Source organism: Pelophylax lessonae (assembly GCF_965119305.1).
Source record: "Pelophylax lessonae genome assembly, chromosome: 4".
Taxonomy (NCBI): domain Eukaryota; kingdom Metazoa; phylum Chordata; class Amphibia; order Anura; family Ranidae; genus Pelophylax; species Pelophylax lessonae.
The window spans coordinates 305,244,719-305,257,553 of NC_138771.1; the positions used below are offsets into that span (position 1 = coordinate 305,244,719).

A 12,835-nucleotide genomic window follows, 5' to 3' on the forward strand; every position below is an offset into this window, starting at 1 on the left:
GTTTCAGCTCACAGACAAATCAAGTACTATAAAGTTATAAATAGCATCTTACCACATTCAGTAGCATAATGATGCAAAAGTTGATACACACTGCAGTCCCTGTGGTAGCAACCTGAGAATTATTCCTGATTAAGGCCCATTTAAAGGCAGCAAATGTACTGACAGTCACAACACGATATATTACAATGCCGAAAACAGCAGCAATTACCACACAAATCTAAAAAGCAAGAAGAAGAAAGCAGCTGTTAGAAACAATATACTCTGTAATACCATTAGAAAAGCAATACGACTTATGACATCAAAAATACAATTTTTATTTACTAGAACCTATATCATATTAATATTACTAGCTGCTATTGCTGCTATCCTTCTGAAAAAAGCTAGTTGCCTGGCTGCACTTTGAGTCATTGTCTTGGAACAAGCATTTAGGGATATCAGAGTGAAGTTAGAACTCCTGATCCACATGCTTGTTATAGTTCAGTGACTTAGAAAGTACTAATGTGTATCTGGTGAGAAACGCCCCTAATGTTGTCTTTCTTATAACAAAACCTGTAGGGTGGAACCTGGTGTATGACGTCATCACAGTACCAGGAACTAAGCGGAGCGTGGCCATTTTTTTGGATTAGAAAATCAACACATGCACTTTGAACGCTGTTTTGAACTGAATACTATGTGAGTGGCTTTTTTTTTTTTTTTTTTACCTCTAATTAAAGGATGTTTACACATAATATTCTATGAGAAGCATATTTTTGTTTTATTGAGAGACACATATTGCGAACCTAAGTGTGCTTATGGGAGGTATTTTGTTGGCGTGGCGCTAAGATTTGGAACCTTATTGATGGGATACCAGATAAAGGGAGCCATCCTGAAGGTTGCCTAGAACCATATACATGCATTCTTGACCCTCTGTAACAAGAGGTCAACTATGTCTGGTAAGAGGCTGTGTGTGGTGGTGGTGGTAAAGGTATTGGTCTCCAGTCTGGATCTATATTTCCTTTCTAACTACTATTTCCTTTCAAAGACATAGGACTCCATATGTGCTATCCATTATCTCCATATTTTGAATCTTGTGTTATCTCTTGCTGTTACTTTTTTTAGGATGATGGACTTGATTTACACTATATTCCCCTCATGATAAGAGCTGCATTTTATGCGTTTTATTGTTTATATTTGTGACCAACAAATGTGCTAGCGGCTTTCAAATATTTGTCAGTTGTTCAAGCGGGGATTCTTTGTGTTTTATGTGGTGAGAAAAGCCTTGAGTGAAGAGTCATATGCATGAAACGTTTTGTCCTAAATGTTATTGACAACTAATAGGAACAGTACAGTCAATGTGTTTTAGTGCATTTATTATTTCTTATTTGGAGCCTGCAAAGCATTGCGCCAGCGATCAGCAGACAGATGGTGATATACAGGTCTCCAGCAGATCTGCCAGTGTATCTGTGTGCCCATACATCTTGTATGAGCAAGCAGATACAATCTGTCAGGAAGAGAGAACTATCACAGCGCTTCATAGAGCCATTGTAGTTCATTGAAAACTGTAAGCTGACAGCGGCAAAGGCTTCCAGAGCTTGTAGTTTTCCATTCACAGGGCACTGTGACTCGGCTGAGTGGGTGGGCGGAGCCCCATCCGGCCAGATGTTTTTAAAATTGTGACAGCTAGCGGGGGGCTAGCTGTCAGATCAGGGAACCGGGGAGGTGCTGGAGCTTGTCCATTCGTACCATATTACACCCTGAATATGAGTGTAACATGTACCATATTACAAAAGGTGATCTTTTCCTTTAAAGTTAGATGTTGACTATGCTGTAAGACTAGTCGGGAGGCTCTGTCCTAGATTTTGGGTTTTCCAGAGTGACTGTTTTTTCTCCCATGTGGTATTAAAAAATGAAAAAAAAAAAAATATATATATAACATTTTGGTAAACCCAGCACAGAGCCTACCTAGCAGACCCACAACAGTTCCACAGCATACAGCAAATCTAAAATTAAGATACCTGAAAACTCTAATCCCCTGAAATACATTGGATGTACTGTTTCTACTAACTGTCAGGAAAGTCTTGAAAGTTTAAAATAGATGACTCTTTGTACACATAAATACTCAAGTCTGAGGAAACATCAATCTGTACCTCCAGCAGTCGAACAGTCCAATCAAGTACAATACAACAACGCATTAGAAAGCCCTGTAGCTGAACTTGTTTTTCTCTTAACAAAGCTAATCCAGGGCTGCCATGCACCCAAAAATACCGCAGAAAGCACTAATATCTTTGATTCAGCCTGACTGCTGATGCATGAAACTAGAATGTTTATGTAGCACCCTACAGGTACTAGGTAAAAGTATAGTGGGCCTTGTCTGCCTGACAGCAGGGCCATGATTTCAGCTGGGCTGTCATGACTCCCAGGTGTGGTTACTGAGAGGGGAGTCTCCCCACTGGCTCTGTGAGTGGATTCTCATTGGGCATTGGAGGAAATCCAATCAGTGGCCCATTTGGGCTTGTATCTACCCCGGAAGGTAGATTCTACAGCAACGGATTCTGGAAGGAAATATTAGTCTGTTGGGAACGCATGACGCAGCGTCTTTGGCGGGAAGCAGAGTCCCAGGAGGGAGAGTACGGCTGTCTCTCCTCCTGTCAGAAGGATCGGGTGTCTTGGGTGGCTGCCTGAGTATCCAGAAGGGAGAGATGAGCTGCAGAGAGGATCCGGTGTGCCCAGGACCAGTGGAGGAAGAGGGGTTCAGTTCCAGGAAAGCCTTCCAAGGTTGTGAGTACTGTGAATTGCCCCTGGGGTCTGCCTAGTGTAGAGGGGACCACTCCGGTGAAGGTCCCAGGGATCCTAGAGCCTGCAAGTGTAAAGGGGGTTGCCTAGTGAGAGGACCCTAAAGTGTAAAGTGGGTTGCCTAGTGAAAGGACCCTGAAAGTGAAGAGGGTTGGGCCCTGAAGAGTTAAGTGTGCAGTGTTAAGAGTTGCAGCAGTACAAGCAGTTACAAGGGCTGGAGGGAGTCATACACAGAACTTTTTGAGCTATACAGAGTGTCAAGAGTCAAGGATCATTACAGTCCTGGATCTTCTGAGTTAACGAAGGTGTTAAAATCAAAGTTTCAGCACTTTCAGCAGAACAAGTATCTAAAAGCCTCAGGAAGCATTGGTCGGCTTTCAGCTGGCTTCAGGACAGCGCTAATAGGCATTTTTCTACAAAGTGTCCCAGTTGAACCTAGTTGAGCCAGAGTATCCCACTCATTCCCTTCTCCCATCCCCATTATAAAATAAACAACACAAACTAAAGATGCAGGAATGGTCATGTGTCAGTTCTCACGCTTGAGTTTTCAACTTAAATGTGTTGGAAGTGTTTCCGGCAACAATGGCAGACCCACCTCAGGCTCAAGGCCTGGAAATATTGCTACATTTAAAAGTAGAGGTCAGCAACAAATCTAGGTTTTCTTTAACCACTTCTGGACTGAAAGGTTTTGCCCCCTTAATGACCAGTCTATTTTATGCTATTTCGGCACTGCGTTACTTTAACTGACAATTGCGCAAACGTGAAAGGCTGTACCCAAATAAAATTGATGTCCTTTTCCCCCACAAATAGAGCTCTTTTGGTGGTATTTGATCACCACTGCTGTTTTTATTTTTTGCGCTAAAACAAAAAAAAGTCAGACAATGTTGAAAAAAAAAACAGTAGTTTTTACTTTCTGCTATAAAATGTATCCAATACAAAAATTTAAAAAATCTAATTTCTTCATCAATTTAGGCCAATATGTATTCTGCTACATATTTTTGGTAGAAAAAATCCCAATAAGCATATATTGATTTGTTTGCGCAAAAGTTATTACGTCTACAAACAATGGGATGTTTTTATTTATTTATTTACTTTTTACTGGTAATGGCGGCGATCAACGATTTTTAGCGGGACTGCGACATTTTGGCGGACCAATCAGATCTCTAACTGACACTTTTTTGGGAACCAGTGACATTATTACAGTAATCAGTGATAAAAATAGGCACTGTTACTGTACTAATGACACTGGCAGGAAAGGGTTCACATCAGGGGTGATCAAAGGGTTAGGTGTGTCCCTAGGGTATGCTTTCTAACTGTATGGGGGGTGAATTACCTGCATAAACACAGAGATCCTGTTCCTTCTTAGCAGGACCGATCGCGGGTGGCTGGCGGACATTGCGTCTGCCGGACCCGCTGGTTGGTTTCCCTTGTGGCCAATCAGCATGCAATCGTGCCTCCAGGGGCGTGCGTGCGCCTCCTCTGGCTATTGCAGGAGACAATGTACAGGTACGTTGTTTCGCGCAATAGAACCAACCTGCTGCTGGTCGGCAAGTGGTTAGTCTAAATACATAAACAAGCTAAATAAATACATATAAATCTTATCACAACAAGCTTGGTTATGTTTTGCTTTCTAGATCAGCTGGAGTATTTGCTGATTTGATAGGTTAACTTTTATACACATTCTGTATCTCTTTTTGTGTTATAAAACTATATTATGCATATTTTTCTTCTATGCCAGTATCTTTATTTCTTCTAAAAGAACATATATCATAAAAATAACAAACCATAAAAAATATTCCAGAAGCAGAAACGACTAGTCTGCTGCATTTATCTGTAAAGGCTTGGTAAGGCTCCGGCTTTCCTGATATTGGGTTTAGCCGCTCTTTTTTGGAGTATTTGGCTTCAAATTGAGGACGAACCTCTTCCTGGATTTGAAGGGATAAAAGAAAAATTAAGATTTTCTATTTGTATAATATAAAGAAAAAAATCAGTAGAGAAAATAATGGTTCCTAGAAAATAACATTTCCCAATAACACCGTTCTTCTCAATCCAAATACTTTCATATAGAGGAGTCACATGCTTTCCTATACCTGGAAGCCCTGCTCCATTAGAGCAATGGAGCAAAGACTCCAGTGGAGTAGGAGGGCAGTGATGCGTAAATATACTGTACCTTGCTGGGCGGGGCACTGCAACATCTTTTCCAGTGCAGTAACCCATTGCAAACAATTAAAATCCATTTTGCAGCGGTCTGATGGCAGTAGAGTGAATTCTGATTGGTGTGGCTTGATTGAACTGAGGCATTTAAAGCCACGTAGAAATCAACAGACTGATGCCAGCACCAATTTAAAATCAGCTTTACTATAATAAATAGAGGATTCACAACATATAGTTTTGTCTGTCCACCTCCTGCTTAAATACTTTTCACCCCAAAAAAGGGCTTAACCATGGTCATTACCATCATCACCATCTTCATTTGCAATTCCCAGTGCTCTCTGTTTCCACTCTGTGCATGCATGCACCATGTTCAATGAATGAGCTGTAAACTATGTATCTCCCCCATTTGACTTTCCTGTATGTCATGTGGTGAAGCTCAGGGTTATTGAATGACACTTCCCTATTGCTCCTCTGTTTATCAATGCAATTACCATAAACGCCACTCCATGGTCTCATAGGCCGGATAAACAGGGGAGAAAATAGGAGGAGCTTCATTGACAATCAGAAACACTGAGCCACTTCACACGATCCTGGGGCTTTTTTATTCTTTATACTGGTTCTAAATAAATAAAATTAAGGATTGATTTATTATGTTTTTAGTAACATAATGTTCCTTACATTAAGAATAGGTCACATGACTGCCATAGCACCTATGGGCTCTATGCAGACCAGGGCAAAGGAAACAAAACACTGCATTGATAATGTGATGTGATGTGTGAATGACATGTCACATGTTGAAAATGACTTCCGCCTACATATTTCATATGCACTTACTGAATAACTGCATGCAGATCGTGTGACAAAATATGAAGAGAAATTAAAAAAGTATTTGTCCACATTTTAATTGGTGGATATATAGAGCAAATTTTAATTATAACATGTACTATACATACTGTATACACAATTGTGTGCTTATGGTTTTAAATACACTTTTGATTACACTCAAATTCAAACTGAACTGCCAGGCAAGTAACATTTTCATAACATACTTTTTGGTTTCTTTTAAAATGGGACTCCAACAAAAACATTATGTGTACTTTTCCTTCATTTCCTGTCAATAGGTAGGTAGCATGCTTTATTTACCTTGCAAAAGACTATAAAAAAACATTTATGTTTTAATAATGGTGGTTTAATAATTTACATTTGGGATCAATAAAGTATTTTGAATCTGAATAATATGATACATGAGGAGGAGCTACCAATACACTTTACTCTTATGGACTGATACAGTAAAATATTGGAATTTTCTAGGTTTGAATGCTCATTGATACATTTACTGGGCAACATCTTATGTGTATGTTTGCAGTAACATTTCATTGATTTTCATTTGAAAATTCTGTGTCTTATATCACATATTGTAGATGTACAATAGCCTGTCTGCTAGTAAAACCGGTACACTTTACCTCTTCTTCTTCCCAGTCTATTAAATCCCAATCATAGGCAATCACCGCTCTTCTTCGTTTCCAAAACTCCAGAAAAACAGTTGCTAAAATGCAAAATATAATCATATTAATTTAGGACAATATAAGAACACAAAAATATATACGCCTTATATTTCAAGCTGTGCTTTTTTTTCTAAGCTAAATTGTATAGAGAATCCGACAGCATATATGGTGTCTGAGGGTCTTAGCCCAACCCCGTCATCCCTAGTGGAAACAAAAAGACAAGAAGATGGAAAGGCCTTTTTATATTATTGAGATCCTACACCAGGCAAGTGGGTGGAAGGAATGATCCATTTAAAGGTCATGACCTAATCTATACTGTTATTCTATAGCACCATTATTTAAAATGGAAGGTCAAGGAACAAAAACAGACTTGTGGTAAAAGGTAAAATATGCTACTTTTGATTACGAAGTGAGATGTTTCTAAAAAATTGCACAATTTATTTATGGTAAGTCTGAACTCAAGGGAATTGGTTAAACGGTGGCTCACCTTCTCTAAGTCTGAATCCTAGTGAGCAGAGAATTACAGAAACCTACCACAAGGAAAGATTCAGACACATACAGTAGCAATATTGTGTTCAGCATTATTTAGATATGAATATTATGTTGTAATAAGGCAAAATTTACAGATGTGTTTTTTTTTTTCAACAGCATCACAGTTTTTCATATTATGTAACTAGGATTACCTTGATGAATAAAACTTACCCCAAACTGCCATGAACACTGCAAAGAAGACAGTTGCTCCATTATCAAAAAGATGGGTTACCTAAAACATAAAAAGGAGATCACTCTGAAGCTTATATTATTTTAGGTTAGGATCCTTTGTCATAAAACAGGTAAGGATCCTTTTTGACATAACGGAACAAGCTGGTCCCAAGGTTTTCTACAATGTCGTAAGACTTGCTGATATCACTGGAGCATGCTTCATATGTATGTCTGTCTGCAACTGCTGATGTATGATTTCAAGTCTAGCCTACAATAAACAGCAATAATGTTACTGACTTGTCTCTATGTCAAACATGTCACTTGTATGTTAAAGCATAACTCCACTTTTGCTGAGAAAAAAAGCATTCCCCTGTGGGTGATCTCTGTACATTGCACAGATTTTAACAAACTTTGTTGTAGATTCCTACCTTTTGGTATTCTGAAGAAATCATTGTTTGTTCCCTTGTGCCTCTGTGCTGAGTGGGTCTAATTGGAGTGGTTTTATAATTATCTATCAGCTGTGGCTGCTGCAGGGCTCTAATGAGGAAATCTGCTGGGCCTGCATCCCTTTAGACGTGTTCCTATTGGGAGTATCTCACCAAAAATTATATTTTTGTTACAGGGGATGCCAGAAATCTGACTTGTATCTTAGGCAGACTTCTGGGAAATATGGCGAGCCAATCACACAAGCAGGAAATGATTTTTCTGAGGTGTGGTCAGTACACATTCTGTGTACAGAACACCTCCAGGTAGCCATATTTTATTGCCTTTTCAGAACATTACAACAGCTGCAGATTGAAAAGGAAAGGTAATTTTTAAATAACATTTAATTACAATAAGATTTATGTCACAATTGTATACGCTGTATTGTTTTTTCTTTATTTGCTGATTTTTTTCCCCCATAAAAGTGGAGTTACCCTTTAACCACTTGCCAACCGCCGCAAGTACACATACTGCGGCGGTCAGCCCCTCCTGGGCGAAGTGACGTATTGGTACGTCACTCGCTCGCGAGCCAATAGGGGGCGAGGGCGCGCCACCGGAGACGCGCTCCCGCCCCCGCTCGTTCACTGCCATCACCGCGCGATTGACCGGCGGCTCCGATGTCCGCTGGTCACTCGCGATCTCCCGCTGGAGAGGGAGAAAGGCAGGCGGCTAATGTAAACAAAGCCGTCTGTCATTCTCCCTGGTGTAAAAATCGCACAGGTGATCAAATACCGCCAAAAGAAAGCTCTGTGGGAAAAAAAGGACGTAAATTTCATTTTGGTACAGCGTTGCACAACCGCACAATTGTCCATTAAAGTCACGCAGTGCCGAATCGCAAAATAGGCCCTGGTCTTTGAGCAGCCAAATCCTCCGGAGCTTAAGTGGTTATTACAACATTTAAATACTTGGCAATGACAGTGACACTTCAGATCTGGGCAGTCATATACAGACTCAAAGGGCCTGACCCTCTAACGTGTGGATGACAGTAAAGTATTCAAGTCAAATAACCATGTGCAAGGGAATTGACATCTTTAAAGTAACCACAAGTTAATGTTAAAAATCAATAAATCAAGCCCAATTTGTGCACATTTTCTTGGCTCACAAATTTTTATTACATAGTCTTTAAGTTTCAGCATGAAACTTCCCAAATTTATTCATACAGTGCCATGACCTGGGTAGGGCTGAGGGGGCAGGGTGAAATTGAACATTAAAACCAAACACATTAAATGTTATAAATAATACAATATGACACAAATTATTTCCATTGGAGTAATATGGCCACAATATTTTATTAAGTAACAAGATAATAACAATAATATGATTTAGACACCAATTCTTCAAAAACATCAAGTTGTCTGATACAACCTTTAATACCAGGTGTTTGACAGTGCCATCCAATAATGTGTTCTGTTGTAAACCTGTAACGGCTACCAGCCATCTGCAACCAGCCCGGTGGGTACACACCAATCATTTTTACACCATTATTCACCTGGAATATTCTGTTTTTTTGTAAACCCCTACCGACCACTAGCCATCTACAACCGGCCCAGTGAGTACATACCAGTAATTGTTATACCATTATTCACCTGGAATAAACCTTAGTAAGTATTTCCTTCGTGAACACCACATAATCATACATATTTGTGACCATTATAGTTAAACAACTTGTCCAAACATTACCAACAATCCTTCTTTTTCGGCACCATCAAGGACCCACCAATACTGTGACAAAAGTGCAATATGCTCCACAAGTCTGCCATTCTCTTTGCGTAAATCAGTTCTCCAAACCTACGTACTGTCAATCATAGTAGCCATATCGATACTTTACCTAAGAGGGTGGGTGGTCGGGTGGGCCGAATTGCTCACTGCACTGTCTGTCCCTTCTTGAGGTTTCTCTAAACTATGAGCACTTCTTCCCTGCTCCCTACATCATATCCTTAAACCATTCCAGACCCGTTCTTAACCCTTGTTCTACCTTTCAGCCCACCCTATCATGTGCCCTTTCTCCTATGTGCTCGGGGCAGACCTTGTATTAAATATACAGTGGGTACAAAAAGTATTCAGACCCCCTTAAATTTCTCACTCTTTGTTATATTGCAGCCATTTGCTAAAATCATTTAAGTTCATTCTTCTTCCTCATGAATGTACACACAGTTCCCCATATTGATGGAAAAACACAGAATTGTTGACATTGTTGCAGATTTATTAAAAAAGAAAAACTGAAATATCACATGGTCCTAAGTATTCAGACCCTTTGCTGTGACACTCATATATTTAACTCAGGTGCTTTCCATTTCTTCTGATCATCCTTGAGATGGTTCTACACCTTCATTTGAGTCCAGCTGTGTTTTATTATACTGATTGGACTTGATTAGGAAAGCCACACACCTGTCTATATAAGACCTTCCAGATCACAATGCATGTCAGAGCAAATGAGAATCATGAGGTCAAAGGAACTGCCTGAAGAGCTCAGAGACAGAATTGTGGCAAGGCACAGATCTGGCCAAGGTTACAAAAAGATTTCTGCTGCACTTAAGGTTCCTAAGAGCACAGTGGCCTCCATAATCCTCAAATGGAAGACGTTTGGGATGACCAGAACCCTTCCTAGAGCTGGCCGTCTGGCCAAACTGAGCTATCGGGGGAGAAGAGCTTTGGTGAGAGAGGTAAAGAAGAACCCAAAGATCACTGTGGCTGAGCTCCAGAGATGCAGTCAGGAGATGGGAGAAAGTTGTAGAAAGTCAACCATCACTGCAGCCCTCCACCAGTCGGGGCTTTATGGCAGAGTGGCCCGACGGAAGCCTCTCCTCAGTGTAAGACACATGAAAGCCTGCATGGAGTTTGCTAAAAAAACACCTGAAGGACTCCAAGATGGTGAGAAATAAGATTCTCTGGTCTGATGAGACCAAAGTAGAACTTTTTGGCCTTAATTCTAAGCGGTATGTGTGGAGAAAACCAGGCACTGCTCATCCCCTGTCCAATACAGTCCCAATAGTGAAGCATGGTGGTGGCAGCATCATGCTGTGGGGGTGTTTTTCAGCTGCAGGGACAGGACGACTGGTTGCAATCGAGGGAAAGATGAATGCGGCCAAGTACAGGGATATCCTGGACAAAAACCTTCTCCAGAGTGCTCTGGACCTCAGACTGGGCCGAAGGTTTACCTTCCAACAAGACAATGACCCTAAGCACACAGCTAAAATAACGAAGGAGTGGCTTCACAACAACTCCGTGACTGTTCTTGAATGGCCCAGCCAGAGCCCTGACTTAAACCCAATTGAGCATCTCTGGAGAGACCTAAAAATGGCTGTCCACCAACATTTACCATCCAACCTGACAGAACTGTAGAGGATCTGCAAGGAGGAATGGCAGAGGATCCCCAGATCCAGGTGTGAAAGACTTGTTGCATCTTTCCCAAAAAGACTCCTGGCTGTATTAGATCAAAAGGGGGCTTCTACTAAATACTGAGCAAAGGGTCTGAATACTTAGGACCATGTGATATTTCAGTTTTTCTTTTTTAATAAATCTGCAACAATGTCAACAATTCTGTGTTTTTCTGTCAGTATGGGGTGCTATGTGTACATTCATGAGGAAGAAGAATGAACCTAAATTATTTTAGCAAATAGCTGCAATATAACAAAGAGTGAAAAATTTAAGGGGGTCTGAATACTTTTCGTACCCACTGTATAGCGATCTATAGTGCATATTGATTTAAAGTTCATCAGTGGAGCTACACGAGTACCTGGAGAAAACATTTATATACTCGGAAACTAGGCAGCTAGTTATATTTTAATCTAGAACAGTGTTGAAATGTATCAGAGGTAACCATCATGCCTAATTTACACATATACATATTTTGAGTTACATAGAAAAACGCATATTACCTTGGCGTAGACACAGCTGTCTGATAACTTCATAAAGGGGCAATATTTATCACACAGTGGACACATAGTAATATTTGTGGCTTCACAGATTTCTCTGCTGTAACACAAAAAACATGACACTATAGTCATTGTTATACATTAGAAAGCAAGGTTATAAAAAGTAAATAATATTTTTAGTCAGATAACATGGATTTGCTTTTCCAATAAAATGCATTTTGTTGCAAAGGACAAAAAAGAAGGGGCGCACGACCTAGTGCATTACCACTAAAACCATTGATTAAAATTTGAAAAGTATGTAGTATACTCACAAAACAGGTGTGAATGTACACACATCAACATCATGTATATAAATTCTCCAAGGAAGCCAAGGTCCCACACGAAGCTGAATGGCATGCAGTGTGCCGTATGGGGCTGCTGTGGCTGTGCTGATGCGTTTCAGGGGCGAGCCCCCTTCCTCAGAGCCAGCAAATTTTCTAGCTTTGAGGAAGGGGGCTCGCCCCTGAAATGCATCAGCCCAGCCACAGCAGCCCCATACGGCACACTGCATGCCATTCAGCTTCATGTGGGACCTTGGCTTCCTTGGAGAATTTATATAGAGTACATGATGTTAATGTGTGCACATTTACACCTGTTTTGTGAGTATACTACATACTTTTCAAATTTTAATAAATGGTTTTAGTGGTAATGCACTAGGTTGGTGCGCCCCTTCTTTTTTGTCTTTTTCTCAGTTGATTCTGGATACCCTTGATCCTGAGGGGGCAGCAAGACCATAGGCTTTTTCCACCTGTGTCTGAAGTATCGCCCTTCCCTCCGTCATATTTTCTCAAAGCGCAGGAGATTTACTTTACTCATTTTGTTGCAAAGCCAGCTTTAAATTATTTATAAATAGCGTTAAATATAAATAGGTTATTTAATTTATTTTTTATTATTCAAACTCTCCCATTCATCCATGTTTCCATGCTTTATTCTGAGAAATTACTTTGAAAAAAACCCACTAGCATTTCTTGCCATAGCCATCTTCGGTAAGGGCAGATGGTTCATGTAGCATTTATTTCCTGGAATACATCCGCCCTTAGCTCAGGCATGCAGACATAAGGGTGTGCTCAGCTGTGAAACACCCACCTCCCCTCCTGAATACTCCTGGGATGTATGACATCATTTCTCAAGGCCTGAAAACCTGGAAGTAACTGAAGAAATGTAAAATAATAGTTTAAAACAAGTAAATATGAAATGCACTATATTACCAAAAGTATTGGGACGCCTGCCTTTACATGCAAATTAACTTTATAGGCATCCCAGTCTTAGTCCATAGGTTCAATATTGCGTTGGCCCAACTTTTGC

At 40.3% G+C, this 12,835-nt stretch overlaps 1 protein-coding gene across 3 annotated transcripts in view; it reads right to left on the reverse strand.

Moving 5' to 3' along the window:
• Positions 1–12,835, reverse strand: part of ANO4 (anoctamin 4) — a 339,157-nt gene that overhangs the window by 38,863 nt on the left and 287,459 nt on the right. For all 3 annotated transcript variants that reach the window (XM_082254744.1, XM_082254745.1, XM_082254746.1), the window contains 5 exons: positions 11,495–11,591; positions 7,134–7,194; positions 6,390–6,472; positions 4,557–4,697; positions 53–217 (listed from right to left, as the gene is read on the reverse strand). In XM_082254744.1, the coding sequence (XP_082110870.1) occupies positions 53–217; positions 4,557–4,697; positions 6,390–6,472; positions 7,134–7,194; positions 11,495–11,591 (547 nt within the window). The remainder of the gene's footprint in view (positions 1–52; positions 218–4,556; positions 4,698–6,389; positions 6,473–7,133; positions 7,195–11,494; positions 11,592–12,835) is intronic.